Source organism: Podarcis raffonei, chromosome Z (assembly GCF_027172205.1).
Source record: "Podarcis raffonei isolate rPodRaf1 chromosome Z, rPodRaf1.pri, whole genome shotgun sequence".
Lineage (NCBI taxonomy): Eukaryota > Metazoa > Chordata > Lepidosauria > Squamata > Lacertidae > Podarcis > Podarcis raffonei.
The window spans coordinates 23,354,111-23,372,797 of NC_070621.1; the positions used below are offsets into that span (position 1 = coordinate 23,354,111).

The 18,687-nt window shown below is 43.7% G+C and overlaps 1 protein-coding gene across 2 annotated transcripts; it reads left to right on the top strand.

Annotated features, from left to right (window-relative positions):
- The first annotated feature begins 3,483 nt into the window (after nucleotides 1–3,483).
- On the top strand, nucleotides 3,484–17,691 carry LOC128406610 (ras-like protein family member 11A-like). 2 transcript variants are annotated; one of them, XM_053374148.1, is made up of 4 exons: nucleotides 3,489–3,874; nucleotides 9,045–9,101; nucleotides 13,627–13,709; nucleotides 16,606–17,691. In XM_053374148.1, exons 1-4 carry the CDS (start codon nucleotides 3,730–3,732, stop codon nucleotides 17,071–17,073), a joined length of 753 nt encoding a protein of 250 aa, XP_053230123.1. In that variant the 5' UTR covers nucleotides 3,489–3,729; the 3' UTR covers nucleotides 17,074–17,691. The 2 variants fall into 2 exon arrangements, with proteins under 2 accessions (XP_053230124.1, XP_053230123.1); XM_053374149.1 differs by lacking the exon at nucleotides 9,045–9,101 and having other exon boundaries at nucleotides 3,484–3,874.
- The last annotated feature ends 996 nt before the right edge of the window (nucleotides 17,692–18,687 follow it).

Consider the following 18,687-nt stretch of genomic DNA (forward strand, 5'->3'; position numbering starts at 1 on the left):
AAGACACTGATGCTGGGAAAGATGGAGGGCACAAGGAGAAGGGGGCGACAGAGGATGAGATGGTTGGATAGTGTTTTCGAGGTTACCAGCATGAGTTTGACCAAACTGCGGGAGGTAGTGGAGGACAGAGGTGCCTGGCGTGCTCTGGTCCATGGGGTCACGAAGAGTCGGACACGACTAAACGACTAAACAACAACAACAAAGAGTGAGGCAAAAGGTAAGTGTGGATAAGTTCATCTTCGTATTCCAGCCACAGGCAATCTGCTTTTCTACTCATTAACACTTGGAACACCCTTCAGTTCTATATTGTAGCCCTATCTGGGCATTATAACTCTGCTTAAATAATGTGTGTCAGGGAAATGGGGGCAGAAACCACCCCCACCATTCATGCATGTGTGTCCTGCCCACTGAGCAAATACATTTGAAGGTGGGGGATATAAGACTGGAATTAAATGGAAATTGGAGTTGGTACCACAAGCGAGCATAGTTGGGCATCTGTGGATGGTTGCTCCTCAGCAGGGGGCCCACTAACAATAAGTCCCTTGACCTGCTGCAGTGAAGCCGGTCACTTCTGTGAAAATTTTATTAGATGCACGCAAAATGACCACAGTGGCAATAATTCATGATATCGCAATCGTTTTAGCATTGCTGAATAAAAGTGGCACCATACATTTAAGCCAGCCTACTCCAGCCTGATGCCTTCTAGTTTATGCTGTTGGACTCTAACTCCCATCAGCCCTAGCCAGCATGCAACAATCGGAGGTGATAGGAGTTGCAATCCAACAGCATTTGAATGGTATTGGGTTGAGGAAAGTTCATCTAAGCTCTAACTGAATTGTGAGACTGTGATATTTCCATTTTATTGCCATTTAACTCCACTGTCTACATCCCCCCTAACCCTACATTCATGTGTGCATAATATATCAGAAAACTACAGATCATAGCACAACACGAGTTTTAGTCCACAGCCATCATAAAATGTGCTAGTTCTTAATGTGCCACAAGACTCTTCGTTGTGTTTTTGAGTTTTCTGCAAGCACAGAGGCTACCAGTCTCACAAGTTTAATAACCTTTGGTTAAATAACCTTTGAACCTTCAATTTTCCAAAAAGACTTTTAAGGGAATATTTTTATCCCAATGTGTTGCTACTGGAAATTGTTTAACGTGTGATTTTATTGTAAAATCACTTCAGGGTATTTTATGAGAAGCAATTCATAATTGAATTGAATTGAAATCTAGTGCTAATACTAATGACTAAAAAACTCCCTTCCGTCAGGGTATTTCCTATGTTCTTTCAAACATTCCAAACTTGTTACTTGTTTACAATCCTACCACTTAATCAGGGAATGTTCTTTTTTTGGTTTTCACTCTGTGGCTGAAGCCTTAGACAATTCGATTCGATTTGATTTACTTTGTATTTAATAATATTTATGTATCACTTGCCATTAGCAACGTAATCTCAAAGCAGTTTACAGATATGAGAATTAAAATACATAAAAACAAGTCCAGTTTATAAACAAACAAACAAAACCCCTGAATATCACAGATATCAAAAATTATATGGGGCAATGGGATCAGTACTGATACTTTATCCCTCCTGGGCCAGCAGCTGTGTTACTGAAGCTGCACTCTGCACTTGGGGTGTGTATGTGTGAAGGCTCATATGTATGTGTGAAGCACTCACTAGCTCTTCTCAAAAGAGGCTACTTGCAGACCTTTTTGCTACGGGTGCAACTCCCGCTATACTTTCCTACTGCCCAGGGATAGTCAATGTAGTGCATTCCCCCCAAATATTGTTTGATTCCAACTCCTATCAGTCCTAGCCAGCATGCCCAATGGTCAGGGATGATAGGAGATGCAGCCAACAACATCTAGAGGGCACCTCATTGCCTACCCCTGCTCTAGCCTCTGGGTTGGTAACTGGGGAAGCAAAATTGTACCCAACTGAGTCTTAACTGAGAGTAGATGTAAGAAAATTAAGTCAGTTGTGTTCATTAATTTCAGTGGCTTGACTCTGGGTATGACTAACACTCAATACAGCTAAGCACAGGAGAGAATCTCAGTTCACATTTAAACCGAACCTGTCTAATTCACACTTGCTGAAACAAAATACAAACCCATGTGCAGCTGTCCTTCAATAACACACACTGTATTTTGAAATGCAATGCTCCAGCCCAGTAATGTGTAGAACAACACACGTATTAGGTCAGAGAATATATAGAAATACATGCATCGTTCAAAATAACATATAAAAAATGTAGCATGTTAGACAAAATAGCTTTGCAAAAATGTGTATATTTTTTATTGATTTATTGATTTATTTGCAGTGCCAGCCTGGTTTACAAAACAGAGAAAATAATAAAATCATTGCTGAAAAATTGTTTACAACCATAACTTAAAAGATACAGAAAGCTAATACCACAATAGAACAGACTAAAATAAATTATACAAACCTTCTAACCATCTGTACAGGCTTGTCTAAATAAGAATGACTTCAGCAGGCATGGAAAAGAATATAATAACAGTGACTGCCTGCTATCCATAGGCAGGGAGTCACAAAGTGCCGTTGCTGCCACAGTAAAAAATTGAGTTTTTAAAATGCTGTGCAGGTATTATGTGGCACCTGTAGTAGTGCCAATTCTGCAGATTGAAGCAGTCAAGTGGGCACATATGGGGTAAGGCGATCTCATAGTAAACTGGTCCCAAGTTGTTACACTTTTTCTCTACTAATAGTAACACCTTGAACTTGGCCTGGTGGCAGATTGGCAAGCATCGCAGGTCTCTGAACACAGCTGTTACATACTGACAAGGTCTCACTCCTGTCAGAAATCGCGCTGTGACAAAACTGCATATGAAATTGTATATCTTTTTGGAGAAAATTGTACTAAAAAGCTGGTGAATTTTCGTGAGGGGGTTTTGTATTTATTTTTTAAATTGCAAAATGATGTGTAAATGTGCAAAACTGAAATCAAGATTGGGAAAAATAATAAATTTAAAATGACAAATTCACCCATCCCTTGCTACCTACAGTCCCTTAAGGGGACCAGACCTACCTCAGAGTCCACTCATGGCCAATATCTATTTCCGATTACTAATCGTGCTGATGAACCCATTAAAATTTGTAGCCTCAGTGGGTGCCTCCATCCAACTTGGAAGCATTGTTCCAGAGCTCCCTCCCTCAGTGTTTGTGGTTTTGCTTAAATAACAAAAGTTTTTGCAGCACAAAACGAAGCCCCTCAGAACCCAGTGGCAAGACATCAAAGCGAATTTTATTTTCTTCTCCCTATCCCCACCCCACCCAAAATGTTATTCCTGATATAATCTCCTCCTGCTTAGTTCCAAGTTTAAACCAGTAAAATGGTCAGCGAAGAAAAAGAATGAGTGAAAATGGCAGAAAATGAGTGCAGTTTACTGTGAGGCCCGGACTTTATGTCCCAAGTAATGGAATGTCATGTTTTGACTTCTGATTGGCTGAGGAATGCAGGAGTCAGTTTTCACTGGGGATGATCAAAACGTTCCCCTCTGCCTGTCGGAGCACAATCTTTTGCGGGGAGAGGGGACTGGCGGCTGCTTTATTTTTCTTCCTCCAAAATGCTGCTTCAATGAAACTGCCGGGAGATTCCATTGTCAGGGTGGCACAAGAAAAGAGAGAGGCAAGGGGGAATTGTGCTTTTTGCTCCGTTCTCTTCCTACCCCATCAGCAGAGCTCATCAGGTCTCCTCCACTGGCATGCCCTTCCTACCTAGGAATACTATGTCACATTACTCCACAAATTTCCTATTACTTCCCATCCCTGAACATCCTGTCCAGGACTGCGCAGCCAACAAAGTCATCAAGCTCGTTGTGCTGGGTGGCAGCGGCGTTGGCAAAACGGGTAAGTCTTCAGAAGTTGCTGCGGAGGCAGCCTGGTCTTTTCTTTCTCCCCCCTCCTCCTCCCCCTCCCTCCCTCCCTCCCTCTCCTCTCTCCACATCTGCCATCTGATTTTATGTTAATATTTGATGGAAATAATGATCCGAGCCCATGTTTATCCTGCAAAATGTAAAGGTTAACCAGATCAGATTCCCACCCCCACCCCCATGCCGCTATGAAATATAATGCCTGGAGATTTTCAAGCAGATGAACTGAGGGAGGGGGGAAGGTCAAGGTTCATTGGCACTGCCCTACGCTAGCAAATTTTGTATTATGTTGCACGGGGTTTCACCGGAAGCTTATCAAGGTTTCATCAATGAGAGGATCCACCATGGTAGAGAAACTTTCTTGAAAGAGGGCTGGGCTACTGCTGCCAGGCTTTCCCTGCAGCATGGAGTTTGGGGTGTTCTAGATTACTCTGTCAGTTCACATGGTGAGCCTAGGGTCGGCTGCGAGGGTCCTTGGGCAAGACCTCTTCCAGGGCCCCCTCTCCTTCATGACACCATTCCTTCACTGTAGCAGTGTTAGAGGGCCCCCTTCCTGCAGAGTGCAGATGCCCAACTGTGCTGACTTGTGATACCAGCCCCAAGTGAGATGCAGCTGGTCTGGCTCCTCCAGTGTTTTGCATGAAATGAATGTATGGAAGAGGGAGAGGAAGCTGTCTTATACCGGGTCAGACTAGTTGCCCATCTATCCCAGTACTGTCAGCAGCTCTCAAGGGTGTCACCTGGTGGAAGGTTTTCTCCATCACCTGCTTTAAAGAGGAGATGCCAGGACTTGAACCTGGGACCCTTTAGCATGTGCTCTACTGTTGCACTGCATTCCTAGTTGAATATATGGCCCCCTTGCTCAGAGTGAGAATTTGTGATCTTTTGCTCCACAAGTAAAGGCACTTACCCACCACTGGGGATGGACAGAAATTAGATTCACTTCACATTTAAAGGTGAACCTACCTAATTTGCGCTTTCTGGAACAAGAGACCTTAAACACAGCCACCCTTCAAAATTCGCTCTTCTCTAAATTTTGCAGTGCAGTTCTCCATCCAAGCAGTGGGTACAAAAATGCATATAGTTGGGTAAAGCATGCATAAAAATGCATTTATTAGTAAAAAAAAATCATACAGAAATATATTAAGGGAAATTTATTGGGGAAATGTGTAATAGATACAAATGTGTCTATTAGGAGAGATTCACATTAAAAAGCAACAAACAAATGTGACTTAAAACCAGAACATGGTGTGGAACTGTAAGAATGGGAAAAATGAGAAAATCTGAAATGGACTTACCTGACCATCCCTACCTACCACCAATAAGCCACCCACCCTTGAATAGGCCCTGAAATGCTCTGCAATACGCTGGGATTTCTGTACAGAGGAGTGAAAGCAGGAAAAGCCCCCCCACTCCACCCCGCTGCTCCCATGAATTTGGAATGCTATCTGATTGGCTATCTGAAAGCAGAACTGGGTGCCAAGTGCCTCAGTTATTAAACTGTGCTTTGGACCCTGCCCCGCAAAACAGGAAAGAGAGTGCAGGATGAACACCCTCCAGAGGGTCATGAGCCGGGCATTGGGGAATGACGTTCTGTTGGTGGAAGACAAGGAGCTATTGGGAATCTGCTCTCAAATCCAACAGGAGATGCATGAAACACTTTTCAGAGAGTGGGTTGCCAGGGAAGACAGTAGGGGAGGCATGAAAAGAGCAAACAAAAATTATTATGGCTGGAGCAATTCTGCAGGGCTCTTATGTCTTTATGGTATAGCAGTCATATTACAATAATATTTCATATCCACGGATTCTCCCATGTGGTGGAGGGATGCTCTTCAGGTCTGCCACAGGACCCTTACTCATTGCAGACAATTCAGGGAGACACCCTAGGTTGTTGCTGCACAAGTCATTGGGCCTCATCTTCTGCCTGAAAACCACTGAAGATGGAATTACACTTTACCCTAGCAAAAGTGAGCTCCCAAACCTACATTGACCATGACATTGCCAACTTGGTGCCCTTCAGAAGTTTTGGGCTGCAACTCCCATTCACCCTTCGGAGCATGCCTGTTGTTTGCAAAATTCCGCCTTCACCAGCCTGGTTCCTTCTTGAGGTTTGTTTTCCAATTCTGGCTGATATGGAGTTGGTGTACAAAACAAAAGACAGTGTTAGGGAGCGCTGTGTTTGGGTGGCAGCATTGAGTAGTTCCACCTTTAGCTAGCTCATTGCATCAAAAAAGGTTGCATAAAAACGGTGGGTATCTGCTGTTGCTTTTCCATCCTGCGGTAAGCAATAGATGTGAAGTGTGTGTGCATGTCACATGGTTCATTTCCTCATAATAATAAGTTGGGTTGAAAGGCGCTATGGGAATTCCACTTAACATAAGGGAGACAGTGGTGGAAAACTTAGTGTCCCAGACTCCCAAATGCAGGAACGTGAGAAAGCCATGAAAAAGACGATAAATGTGAATGTGAAAACAAATAGATGGGAGTTTTATAGCAGACATATAGCCTTAAAAGCAGCTAGCAGAATGATGTCCTTGGCTGCCAGCCTGTTTACATGTCTATGAAAGTAACTCCCGTTGAACTTATGAGTGGGTTTGCATTACAATGCATATGGGTTAGTTTTGTAAGAATGTGCTCTGTTTTGAATACAGTTAAGCTTAAATCTGAAAGTTCACGCTGTGATTGCTGCTTCCTTTGTAGATTAATTATGTGACTTTTCGTCTGGGTTAATATATCCATTTCCATGCTACACTCTGTAAATACACTTAGGGACTTAGGCTGTCTCTCTAGAAGAACTTCACGGGGGAGAGGGGGGAATCAGAAAGAGGGACTAATACTACATGAACAATTCCCCGCAGTCGTGAATGGCTTAATCTGCTGCATACCTGTAATGCAGTCACCAGGCCAAGCCAAATTGTTAGCCACAAATAATTTATTACATTTGCTACATGGAAATTGTACTAATGGGGGCAGGAGATGATGGCCTAAGAGTCATTTTTCTGTGACAATATATGGAACCCTGAAGAGTTTGGGGTATTACTTTTCAAGTTTCTAGCTCTCATGATATTGGCAGCATCTTAGAAAATGTGTTTGCAGCAAGTGATAAGAAAACCATAGACAAATACTGTGATTTTTAAAGAGTCATGTCAAATATTTTTGAAGGCCACTTCACACATTAAGCATTTTTAGGGGTTACCCGTGAAAGCATAATTGTTATCCTGAGTGAGACCATCAAGCTCAATATCACCTACACTGGCTGGCAGTGATTCTCCAAGGTTTCAGAAAGTCTCTGGGGCCTCTCACAGCAGTTCCTGAATATAGGCAATGACCATTTTGTGTACGTTCGATTGATGCATGGCTGCCAACACGTGGGTTGCTTTGGGCTTCAGGGGCAGGGCAGGGCAGGCTTATATGCAACCGCTGATGCGCTTAATGACCTGGAAGTCACCCTCTACACAAACAGAGAGTTGCCTGCATGCTCTTTCTGGGACCTTTTGCATGCAAAACATGTGCTCTACTGTTAAACTATGGCCTTCCCAACAAAGGAAGCTTTTCTTATACTAGGTCAGAATATTGGCTTATCTAGCTCAGTGTTGTCTAAATTGCCTCTAAGGTTTCAGGCAGGCGTCTTTCCTACCTGGAGATGCTAGAGTTTGAACCTTTTGCATGGGAAGCAGAACTACATCTCTTCCCTGAACATGACCAAGACATTCGTAAATGCAAATGTTACTCAAAAACACACATAGGTGTGTCTGAGTAGTATTCCCATTTGATTGCAAACCTGTTGGGAAACCAAGGTTTGCTGCTGTGTAATGCATGAAATGGCCCTGGGAGACCCAATGCAGTTTTGTTTTGGGGCAGACACTTTGAGAATGAGACTATTAAATTATTTATTAGTAGTATTTGTATACCACCCTATACTGGTAGATCTCAGAGCAGTTCACAACATAAAATCACAATATAAAAAACACAATATTAAGTAATAAAAACCAAAAAAACAACCCAATAATCCCACCACCACCACAGCATCGGATGTCAATCAGCCAAAGCCCTGGATGAAGAGGAATGCTTTTTTGCCTGGCACCTAAAAGTGTGTATTGAAACCACAGCTGAACCTCCCTGGGGAGAGCCTTCTACAAATGAGGAGCCACTACTGAAAAGGCCCATTCTCATGTTGCCATTCTCCAGACCTCTTGTGAAGGTGGCACATGAAGAAGAGACTCAGAGGGCACGCACCCTGTGTAACGCCCTTCCACCAGATGTCAAGGAAATAAACAACTTTCTGACCTTTAGACGACATCTGAAGGCAGCCCTGTTTAGGGAAGCTGTTAATTTTTGAAGTTTTGTTCTGTTTAATATTCCTGTGTGAGCCGCCCAGAGTGGCTGGGAAAACCCAGCCAGATGGGCGGGGTATAAATTTATTATTATTATTATTATTATTATTATTATTATTATTATTATTGCCTTTTTCTTTAAAAAACGTTTAGGGGTACTCTCAATTTGACTCAAGAAAACCACCATTTTATAGTTCACATTGGAAAAAATAAATACAGTAAATGGACAAAAGTACAAAGATTCACAAAATGTTTAGGGGTATGCATACCCTTGCGTAGCCCCAGGGGAAGAAAGCACTGATGATGATGATGATGATGATGTTTGCAGGCAGTCCTTGAGGTACTGAGCCATTTAAGGCTTTATAGGTCAAAACCAGTACTTTGAATTGGGCCCAGAAATTAATTGGTAGCCGGTGGAATTGGATTAGGATCAGTGTAATATTTTCAAACCATCTTGCCCAGGTGAGCAATCTGGCTGCTGAATTTTGCTCTAGCTTCAGAGGCAGCCCTACGTATAACACATTGCAGTAATCTTAATAAATAAATAAATAAATAAATAAATACAAATGTGATGCCTGTTGTGGTCACAAAACTTTGGTGCATACTGAGGAGTGGTTCTTGACTGCATTGCACATGTCTGGAGCAATGGTCTTTCGTTGCTAAACATGTTTCCATATAGCACTATTGTCAATGAAATGTGTGTAGCACATGGAATGAAAGCAGGTGTTTAATTACCACTCTGAGCCTGCGGCTGCAGTTTCTGACATTTTCTAACTCTGACTAAAAAGCGGCATTTTTCCCCTTGTTTTGCAGCCCTAATTGTACGCTTCCTCACCAAGAGATTTATTGGAGACTATGAGGCCAATACCGGTACGTCTAACCTTCTAACGCTACATCATTAAAACTAATGTATTTGTGTCTAACTGTCCTGGGGACAGAACGAAGGGTCATGTGGTCAAAATATACAGGTCGAGTCAGGTGAATAGATTGCTATTCCTCTTATGGTTGGAAAATAAAGATTTTAATTTGCCATGTGGCTTAGTTGTTGTTGTTGTTTGCATAGGTCACCCAGCCAAAGGATTTGGGGCTGCTCCGATTTTTAATACCTGGCTCCTTCGGTCCCTCACTCGATGGGTTGAATAGGCTAATTGCTGGGTTCATGTTCTTATGTTTCTAAACCAGCCTCCCCCAACCTGGTACCCTTGAGATCCTGCAAACTACAGCTTCCATCAATCTCAGCCAGCATGGCAAACAGTCAACGATGATGGGATTTTTGCACCAGGTTGGGGAAGACTGTTCCAGAGCCAGCCTTCTTTTCTTTTAGTGCTGTGGATCACTGGCAAAAGAAAATGCTAAAACGCTGTCTAAAATGTGCATATTTTCAGTGAACTGCCCCTGGCTATGAAAACAATAAATCAAAGCCCAATTATTTACAGCCCCGCTCCTTTTCTTAAGCTAATACTCTATTCACTTTAACAGAATAGGATCAGAGGAATGAGTCTGGCTGACACACTTCCTATAAAGAAAAAGGATCAAAAGATTGTTGCTTCCATCGACGGACAGAGGGCCAAGCATTATCCAGCTCTCCATTTCCAACAAGCAGTGGAAATGAACACTGTGTTTAAAAAAGCACCAACCTGAAATATAGACTTTATTTCTGTTTTTAGCGCTGTTCAAAAAGGGCAAGACTGAAATAGATGTAAGTGGGTTTGTCAGTTGACCAGCAAAATGGCAGCTTAGCCTGTCCTTGTACATTTAATAACAACAAGGTGACTCTGCCAACTGTCCCCCCCCCAGCTTTTTTAAAAAAGCATTTGATATGTTATGAGATTGGGGGCAACACTAGATCCCCTTAAATGTGTTATGATTTAGTAAAAGTGAGAATTAATCAAGGTTTGATCAAACTTTGCCGATCACAGAAACCCCCTGGGTTTAGTTATGCCCATGAGCCAAGGCAGCTCAGCAGAGCTAGCTGGATGGGCTATTGGCAGGGGACAAAGGCCAGTGATGACCCAGCAAGGAAACAAAGACTAAACAGGAGCCAGTAAAAACTGCACAGAATCCAGTAAAAATAATTGGCTGCTGAAGGAAGGAGGGCCCATGACAAAATCAAAAGTTTTAAGTAACTTTTCTGGACATGGCAAATTCCACAGCTGAAGTCTGTTGCAGCAAAAGGAGACTTGTGGTATCCAAGAGATTGACAGGCATCTCCCAACTGAGGATTAACTCTTTATGGATCTGATGAGGTGGTCCCTAGTCCATGAAAGCTGCTTACATTTAAGGTGCCACAAGACACTTTGGCTGCGGTCCTATGACACCTTTCCTGGACACCACATATTCCCCCTACCCAAAATGCAGTGGGTGGGTTCTAAATCAACCTATGTAGGTTTGCAGCCTTTTGTTGTTTAGGTCCCACAAGACTCTTGGAGTGATCAAATGTCAATTCTCCCTCCTGACTGATAAATGAAAAACTGGAAACTTCGCCCCTCTAGCTCTGTCCCTTTCATCTGATTAAAATGCACTGCTGGGCTTTTCATTCCTCACCTTTGCTCTTAAGGCTGTCAATGGGCTGATCTTTTGCTCATGTACTTGATTTGTTGGTACTTCTTTCTGTTTCTGTGTAACCATGCACAGGATTTGTGCTTCAAATCTCTGTTTCCAAGATTTGGCTGCTAGAGAAGCATTGCTGGGAGCTGCATGCTTTTTCCATTAAGCAACCATCCCTTCAGCAATCCTTCAAGCAGAAGCAAATATGTTATAGATCGGAAACAGGTGGTCATATATAACTGAGGCCATGGAGAAATACTTCTCCCATTGCTGGAGGGTAGGGCCAAATATGATTAGTGTCTGGAAGTACCCAGACATCTCCTTTTGATGTGTTATGGAAGTGGAATAATATGCTGTCTGGACTTTGTTTCATAGGCTACTTATAAAATGGTGTCAGCTCCAAGCCAGGTACATTTCTCCTGCCTGTGTATTCACTCTTCCAGTCAGGCCTGGTGCCAGCACTCAGCATGGTGGGGCAAGTGCCACAGCCACGGGGCTCCCAGAAGAGCTGCCACATTAGAGCAAATGGGACACTGCATCACCACCTCCAGGACTTAATTTCTCCAAACCCATCTGCCTGCTTTCTTACTTAAAACGGGTCCAGGGGGAGGCTCTGGTCTGGTGATGCAGTAAAACAGTGCCTGGAGTGTACCATTTCAATCTGCAAGTACAAATCTGTGTGACTGAATGCTTCCTCCCATTGAGAAGATGAGTGATCATGACGGCTATGTACCACCACCAATATCAGAGTCAACACTATGATCACTACCAGAAAATAATTTATTCATTCTATTATTATTATTATTATTATTATTATTATTATTATTATTATTACTATTAAATTAATTTATCCCCCAGCCCTTCAACCAAGTTGCTCAAGATCCTGCACATGGTTCTTCCCATTTACAACAGGTATAGGGGATATCTGTGGTTCTCCAGATGTTGATGGACTCCTATCAGCCCTAGCTAGCTTGCTGATGACCAGGGATGGTGGAAGCTGCAGTGCAGCAACATCTGGAGGGCCCCAGGTTCTCCATACCTCTCTTACAACTAGCTGCATGAGGTAAGGTTAGAGATCCTTGCAATGCTGTTTATGGGTGAGGAAGGATTTGAACCCAGTTCTCTGGAAACATAATCCAAACACTGTTAACCACTACACCACCAGGACCAATCAGTTAGAAGCAGAGCCACCACGCACCTGGCCTGGCAGTGGGGTCACTGCCAGTTACGAGGAGAGGTGTGGGGCAGCAGGGACATTGCCACTGTTTGGCTGCATCGGTGGAACCAGTTTGGTGCTCCCACTTGATGCGCCCATGCTGTGCTAACCTACACACCTCGTTGCTCCTTCCTCTCTTGGGAGGAGGTAACAGCTGTGCTGCTGTGAGGCTGGGTGCATGCCAGAACCCCTTCTCACCAACCTGACCATTCCTGCACTACACTATACTGGGTCTTTTACCTAGATTAGTAGAAGTACTGTACACACATTCTTAGATTTATTTGCATAAACAATGTTCTTTTAATATCAAATCCAGATGTTGGAAACTTGGCCATGGGGAATTTATCTCACTGTAAAATGCCTTGATGAGCTTGAAACAAACGTCTTCCACAGAAGAGAAACACCTCCTTCCATGAACCAAATCCTACAGCCTTATCCAACCTGGTGCCCCTCCAGACATTTTGGATTGCAACTCTCTGCACAACTGTACCAAACCTCTGGAGGGCACCAGGTTGGCAAAGGTCCATAGAAGTTATTCTCACTGGGCTAAGCTTCCCCAGTGCTTTGGTAAGTGCTAAATGACTACCTGGTGGAAACATGAGCTGCAACCTTTTACCAAGTGCACCAGAAAAAATATCAGATCAGAGTGGAAGCATACTTGGAGATGGAGATAGACATTTTGTGACTGACGTTTTCATCTCAAGTGAATCCGAAAATGTACTTCCTAAAGCATAACTGTTCCAGATTTTTAACTGGTGGTACTTCTGTGCCTTTAACAGCAGCCTGTCTCCACAGTAGGAAATGTTACACCTGCTCAGGCTGCTGCTGAAAGCAATGGCATTGGGGCACTACAAATATGTATTGGGGTGGGAAACCTGCAGCCCTCCAGCTGTTGGCTGGGCCCAACTCCTATCAGTCTGGCCAGTGGTCAGGGATAATGGGAGTTGTAGTCCAACCACACCTGGAGGGCTCCAGGTTAGCTACCCCCTGCGTGGGGGTAGGTGGGTGGGGGTGGGGGTGTTCCAGGACGCATACTTACAACCATGTCAGCTTGTTGTAGTGATAGTGAAGACAAGACTGCCTTGCAGCCTATCCTTTAGCAAATCTGCATTTTGCATCCATCACCACACTCAGAATAGGGGGGGGGGGGAATTAAATATGGGGAAGTAATTTTTTTCCCTGACACTTCCCAATATATGCCAAAAGCTGAATTCTGCGTGCGGTGACAGGTTTCACACTGCCACCTTGCAACCCAATGATCAAGCATAGGTTTTTATGTCCCCTGATGCAGTGGTTGACTGTCCCAACCCCTTCCCTTACCAGACCTGTCTTTGCAATCCTTCTTCCCTATTTATATCCATGCATGTGCTCTGAACAACTTGGGGCTCACTCTCACATCTTTTAGTGCAAAAAGAATTTAGCCCAGCTTATGAACTTCTAAATTCCCCCTGTGTACCATGTCCAAAAATGCAGGCACCAGCTCTCACTGCCAATAAGCATTTGCATAGCATAAGGAGACACTCTTGGAGCATGGCTGCCCCAGGTTTTTGCTTAGTTACCAGTTGGGTTGTGCAGGCTCTGATGGGAAATATTCCATGTATCCATCCGGTTGTCATCTCTCTTTTTTGCCAGGTGCACTGTATTCCAGGAAATTCACCATTGATGGAGAGCAGCTCACTTTGCAAGTTCAGGATACACCCTTCGTTTCACTGGAGGTAAAATGGCTTTTTAATGTTGAGATGTTTAAAAAGAAGTCTTAATGTAGAAGTAGCCAATGTGATGCTCTTCAGATGTTGTTGAACTCCTCCTCCCATCAACCCCAGCCATCACAGCTAATGGTCAGAGTGCTGGAGTTCAGCAACATTGGTTGGCTTGGTGCCCTTGTTTTAAATTTCCATTATTCTGCCATAACTACCAGTCAGGGTACAGCAGCTATGCCAAGGGTGGGAGCTCAAGTAGACGGCCACCACCCTTCCCTTATGTTTCATTTGGGAAGAAGTGACATTGGAGGGTGCAAGACAAATACCTCAGAGGGAAGGTGAAGAGAGCATCCAGCTTTCCTCTGTCTCGCAATGAGCCCAACGTAGCATGCTTTTCTCTTTTGAGTCTCTCTGATACACACACGTGATGTGAAGCCAAATGGCCTAGGCATGGGGGGATGAAGTTCCCTTTAAGTCACAACACACACAATAACCCCCACAGGCAATTTTAAGGAGTTATGAAGGGCAAAAGGACAAGGAGGGGAGGTACAATGGTGCCTTAAGGAAATAAACAAAATATACTAGAAAGCTAACTAGGTCTAGGAGTTATAGTGTGTAATTAGACAAACTAGAGTAATCCACATTGCCTAGAGCAGGTGTGGGAAACTGTTGGCTCTCCATATGTTGCTTAATTACAGCTCCCATAATCCCCAACCACTGACTATGCTTGTTGAGGCTGAATAGAATTGTAGTTCACTAGTTCAGCAACATTTGGGAGACCAAAGTTTCTGCACTCCTGGCCTAGAGCAAGGATGGGAAAACTATTGTCCTCCACATGTTGTTGGACTGCAACTTCCATCAGCCCTAGCATGACCGATGCTCAGGAATGATGGGAATTGTAGTCCAACAACATCTGGAGAGGCACAGGGTCCCCCATCCCTGATATAGAGAGGCAACAGAATTGTGGCTGGTAACTGAGGAACAGGAGACAACCTTCTGTCACCAGCTGGCTGTAGAAAGATCAGACTAGGGTTGGATACAGTACTTCTGAAGGTAGAAAGAAAGAAGCATTGCTACTGCTCTTGTAGACACTCAACACACAATGATTTTTGTTCACATTTCAAAAGCCTTCGCAACCTATTTGATCAGAGGTGTGTCTGTGTGGGGTGAGTGTATGCACCAGCCTCCCCAGCCTAGTACCCTTCAGACATGGTTGAACAAAACTCCCATCATCTTAGTCATCAGCCATGGTGGTTGAGACTGATGGGAGTTGGAGTCAGAAACATCTGGAGGGTGCCATATTGGGTAAGGCTAGAAAGTCTTAATTTGATCTAGGACTTAATTTGATCCAGGGTTTATCACAGATGGCTCAGAAGCAGGGCCAGTTTTCAGTAGCAGGGATAATAACTACAAAATCACTGGGATTAGTATGATGGGAAAGTGCCTCTGAGGATCCACAGAGTGCATTTTTCTTGGTAATGAAAATTGAGAGCCAAGGATTACGGACTTCTGGGCAAATTTAAGCCTCAGCACTTTTCATCTTTATCAGCTAGAAACAGCGCCTCCCGATCATACTACTTTCAACTCTCTTAAAAATGAGCTTTTAAAGGGGCCAAAGCTTTTAAAGTAGGATATTGGTTATGTAGTATTACATGCAACCAGATAACTGGGCCATTTTGAGTGCAGACATGACAGGGGAGAGGGATTCTTAAGAACAGTTCCATCACACAATTTTAAAAAAAATATTTGGGAAAGTTGGAGTTTGTCTCCAGCCCAAATGCTAAGTAATTTTGTTCTTCTTTGTACCCAGATTAATAGAGCTTTTATTGGCATGGATGAGGGTGTCATAAGCAGAGCAGTGGTAGTTGTGCTTTCATAATTTCGAGAAGTTCCAGAGAATACTTCAGACAGGGCATCGGTTTTGCCTAATTCATTATTCTTTGAAAGAGAAAGCCAAAAGGAAAGAGATAATGTAGGTTGTTGGCTGATGAAATGCTGTCTGAAAAGTGCATGGTCAGTAACTATTTGTGTCTCTGGTTGAAATAAATGATTAAGAAGACATTTCCTTTAAAGCAAAAAAATAGAAAACCCCTGCTGTCCTTTATCTTTCATTAGGCCACATTCCATTTCGATTATTGCACCAATTTCATTCTGGGCTGCTATCAGATATAACAAAAGGGAAATTTCCAGTTGCCTGTGGACATCATTTTGCTCTTTTCTGCTAATCTTTTGAAAATATATAGGTATATATATTCACAGGTGTGTGTTTGTTTGAAAAATGATCTCCTAATGAGGATCATTTGCCAGTCAAATATAACAGATTGCCACAGCTCACATCCTTCTCTGTAGGGTGGACAGGGGACAATATACTGGGGGGCAGCGGGGAGTCAGTAGAGTGGTACCTCGGGTTAAGTACTTAATTCGTTCCAGAGGTCCGTACCTAACGTGAAACTGTTCTTAACCTGAAGCACCACTTTAGCTAATGGGGCCTCCTGCTGCTGCCACGCCGCCACCACACAATTTCTGTTCTCATCCTGAAGCAAAGTATTTAACCCGAGGTAATATTTCTGGGTTGGTGGAGTCTGTAACCTGAAGCGTATGTAATCTGAAGCGTATGTAACTTGAGGTACCACTGTATATTAAAGAAGGCATTGAGTCCAGCAGGTCAGAAATCCCCAAAGGGGAAGATTCCTCCTCCAAATCATTATGGGTGATGATACTGGGCCCTAAGAATAATTTACTACTGGGACAAAGAAACTACACTGGTTGCCAGTTCATTACCAGACTACTTCTCTTGTCACAGATGGAAGGCTATCGGGGAGGCTGGTTTAGTTTGAGCTTCTGATTTTCCCTGGCACCATTGTTCCTTCCCAACTGGAATCTTCTTTTTTCTTCTTGGTTTTGTTGACAGGACGAGAGTGACACTATCTGCTGCCAGGAACAAATAAACCGGTCCATCTACTGGGCAGATGGTTTTGTGCTTGTCTATTCCATCACGGACCATAACAGCTACCGCACCATCCGCCCCTTGCACCAGCATATCCGGAAGATCCACCCCAATGCCAACATCCCTCTGCTGATCATGGCCAATAAAGGAGACCTGCTGCGAGCCAGGCAGGTGTCTGTGAAAGAAGGCCTCCAGCTGGCAAACGAGCTGGGCTGCACTAACTACGAGTTGTCTGCACGGGAGAACTTTGAGGAGGTTCACGATGCCTTTAAGCAGCTTTGCCAAGAGATGAGCAGGATGATTGGGAGCTGCAATGGTGAGAAACGCAGAGGGCTCCATCTTGTTCGGCCTAAGTCCCCCAACATGCAGGATCTGAAAAGGCGGCTGAAGCAGGCCTTGTCTTCCAAGGGGAGAACGGCCACAACACTCTGATGTATCTCAGAGTAGCAAGCCTGGCCTGGGCCTTAAGAGGAGGGATAAGACAATGGGATATTTATATCTATTTATGGCATTCTTTTGCCAGCATTTTTTGTACGACAGAATCCCTTCATGACAAGGTGATATTGGATGGCAAGCTTTCAGAGCTGCGCCTTTTGTGTCAAAATTGTCACCGAGACTAATGGCATCTTAAAGACAGGTTCTTCATCCATGCAGTGAGCTTAGCTTCCTAACTGACATGACATGTAGCCGTACCAGCCAATCAACCTTGCTCTTCCCCCATGTTTCAGGCAGGCAGTCTATCTTTACTCCCTCATTTTTCAGTGCCACATGCATGTTTATTCAATCAAATAACACCTGCCCACATATTAAACAGAGTTGCAAAACTGATGCAGAGGTGGGAGGGGTAGTTGTTCACTGCAGTGGCACAAGCCAACACACACCCTTCACCATACTGAAAACCTGCACAACTAGGTTTTTAAGAGCTTACCTTAGAAGAGAAAAGTACCAAAACTTCATCTCACCCCTACTGCACTGGCACATTTGAGAAAAATAGTTCTCATTTTATCTAGGACGGTAGTAAAGATTGGACTGAATGCCTCGCTTAGCAGTGTGATCAACATATGATCAGGGGTCAGCAAACTTTTTCAGCAGAGGACCCATCCACTGTCCCTCAGACCTTGTGGGGGGGGCGGACTATATTTTTTTTTGGGGGGGTGAACAGATTCCTAGGCCCCACAAATAACCCAGAGATGCATTTTAAATAAAAGGACACATTCTACTCATGTAAAAACACGCTGATTCCAGGACTGTCTGCGGGCCGGATTTAGAAGGCGAATGGGCCAGATCCGGCCCCCGGGCCTTAGGTTGCCTACCCATGAATATGATGAACCAGAACTTGGCAGTGCCCAATAGGCCTATTCCAACTCATAGTTAATGGTGCTTAAGTGCATAACGCCACTATAAAATAGTTAAGACAATGTGTGCTTAGCTCTGTATTCGATTCTGGGCATTTTGCGTACACTTAATGCCAATTTAAAGGAACATTTGCCTTGTCCCAGCTGCAATTGCCACATCATAAAATTGTAGAGACTTCACCATCTACCTGAAGTAGCTACAAAATGTATATTAAATGGATGGAACTATATGTTTGATTTCCACAGTGATGGTGATCAGGCTGCAAGTATACACAACCCAGTTTGCTGGCCTAATTCAGCCTTCTCCAACTTGGTGCCCTCTAGTTTTTGGTTACAACTCCCATCAATCCCAGCCAGCATGGTGGCCTTGGCTGATAGGAATATATCTAGAGGGCACAAAATTAAGGGAGGCTAATCCATACTGGACTCATCACTCTTGTTTTGCCATGCAGAGCTGGGCTGAAATTTTCAGCTGGGGTGAATTTAGAATAAAATGAAGAGCTGTGCTCAGCTTTCTCCCTCTCCCAGAGAAAGAGGGCCAATTTGCTTAACATTCTCTGCCATTCCTGCCATTTGTAGGATACAAAAATGGGCCCCAGATTGCCAACACAGGAGTTCTGTTGTTGCTACCTGTGTTAGCAGCAGCAAAAACCAAAACACTTATAAAAAAGAGTCCTCAATCGTGCCACTG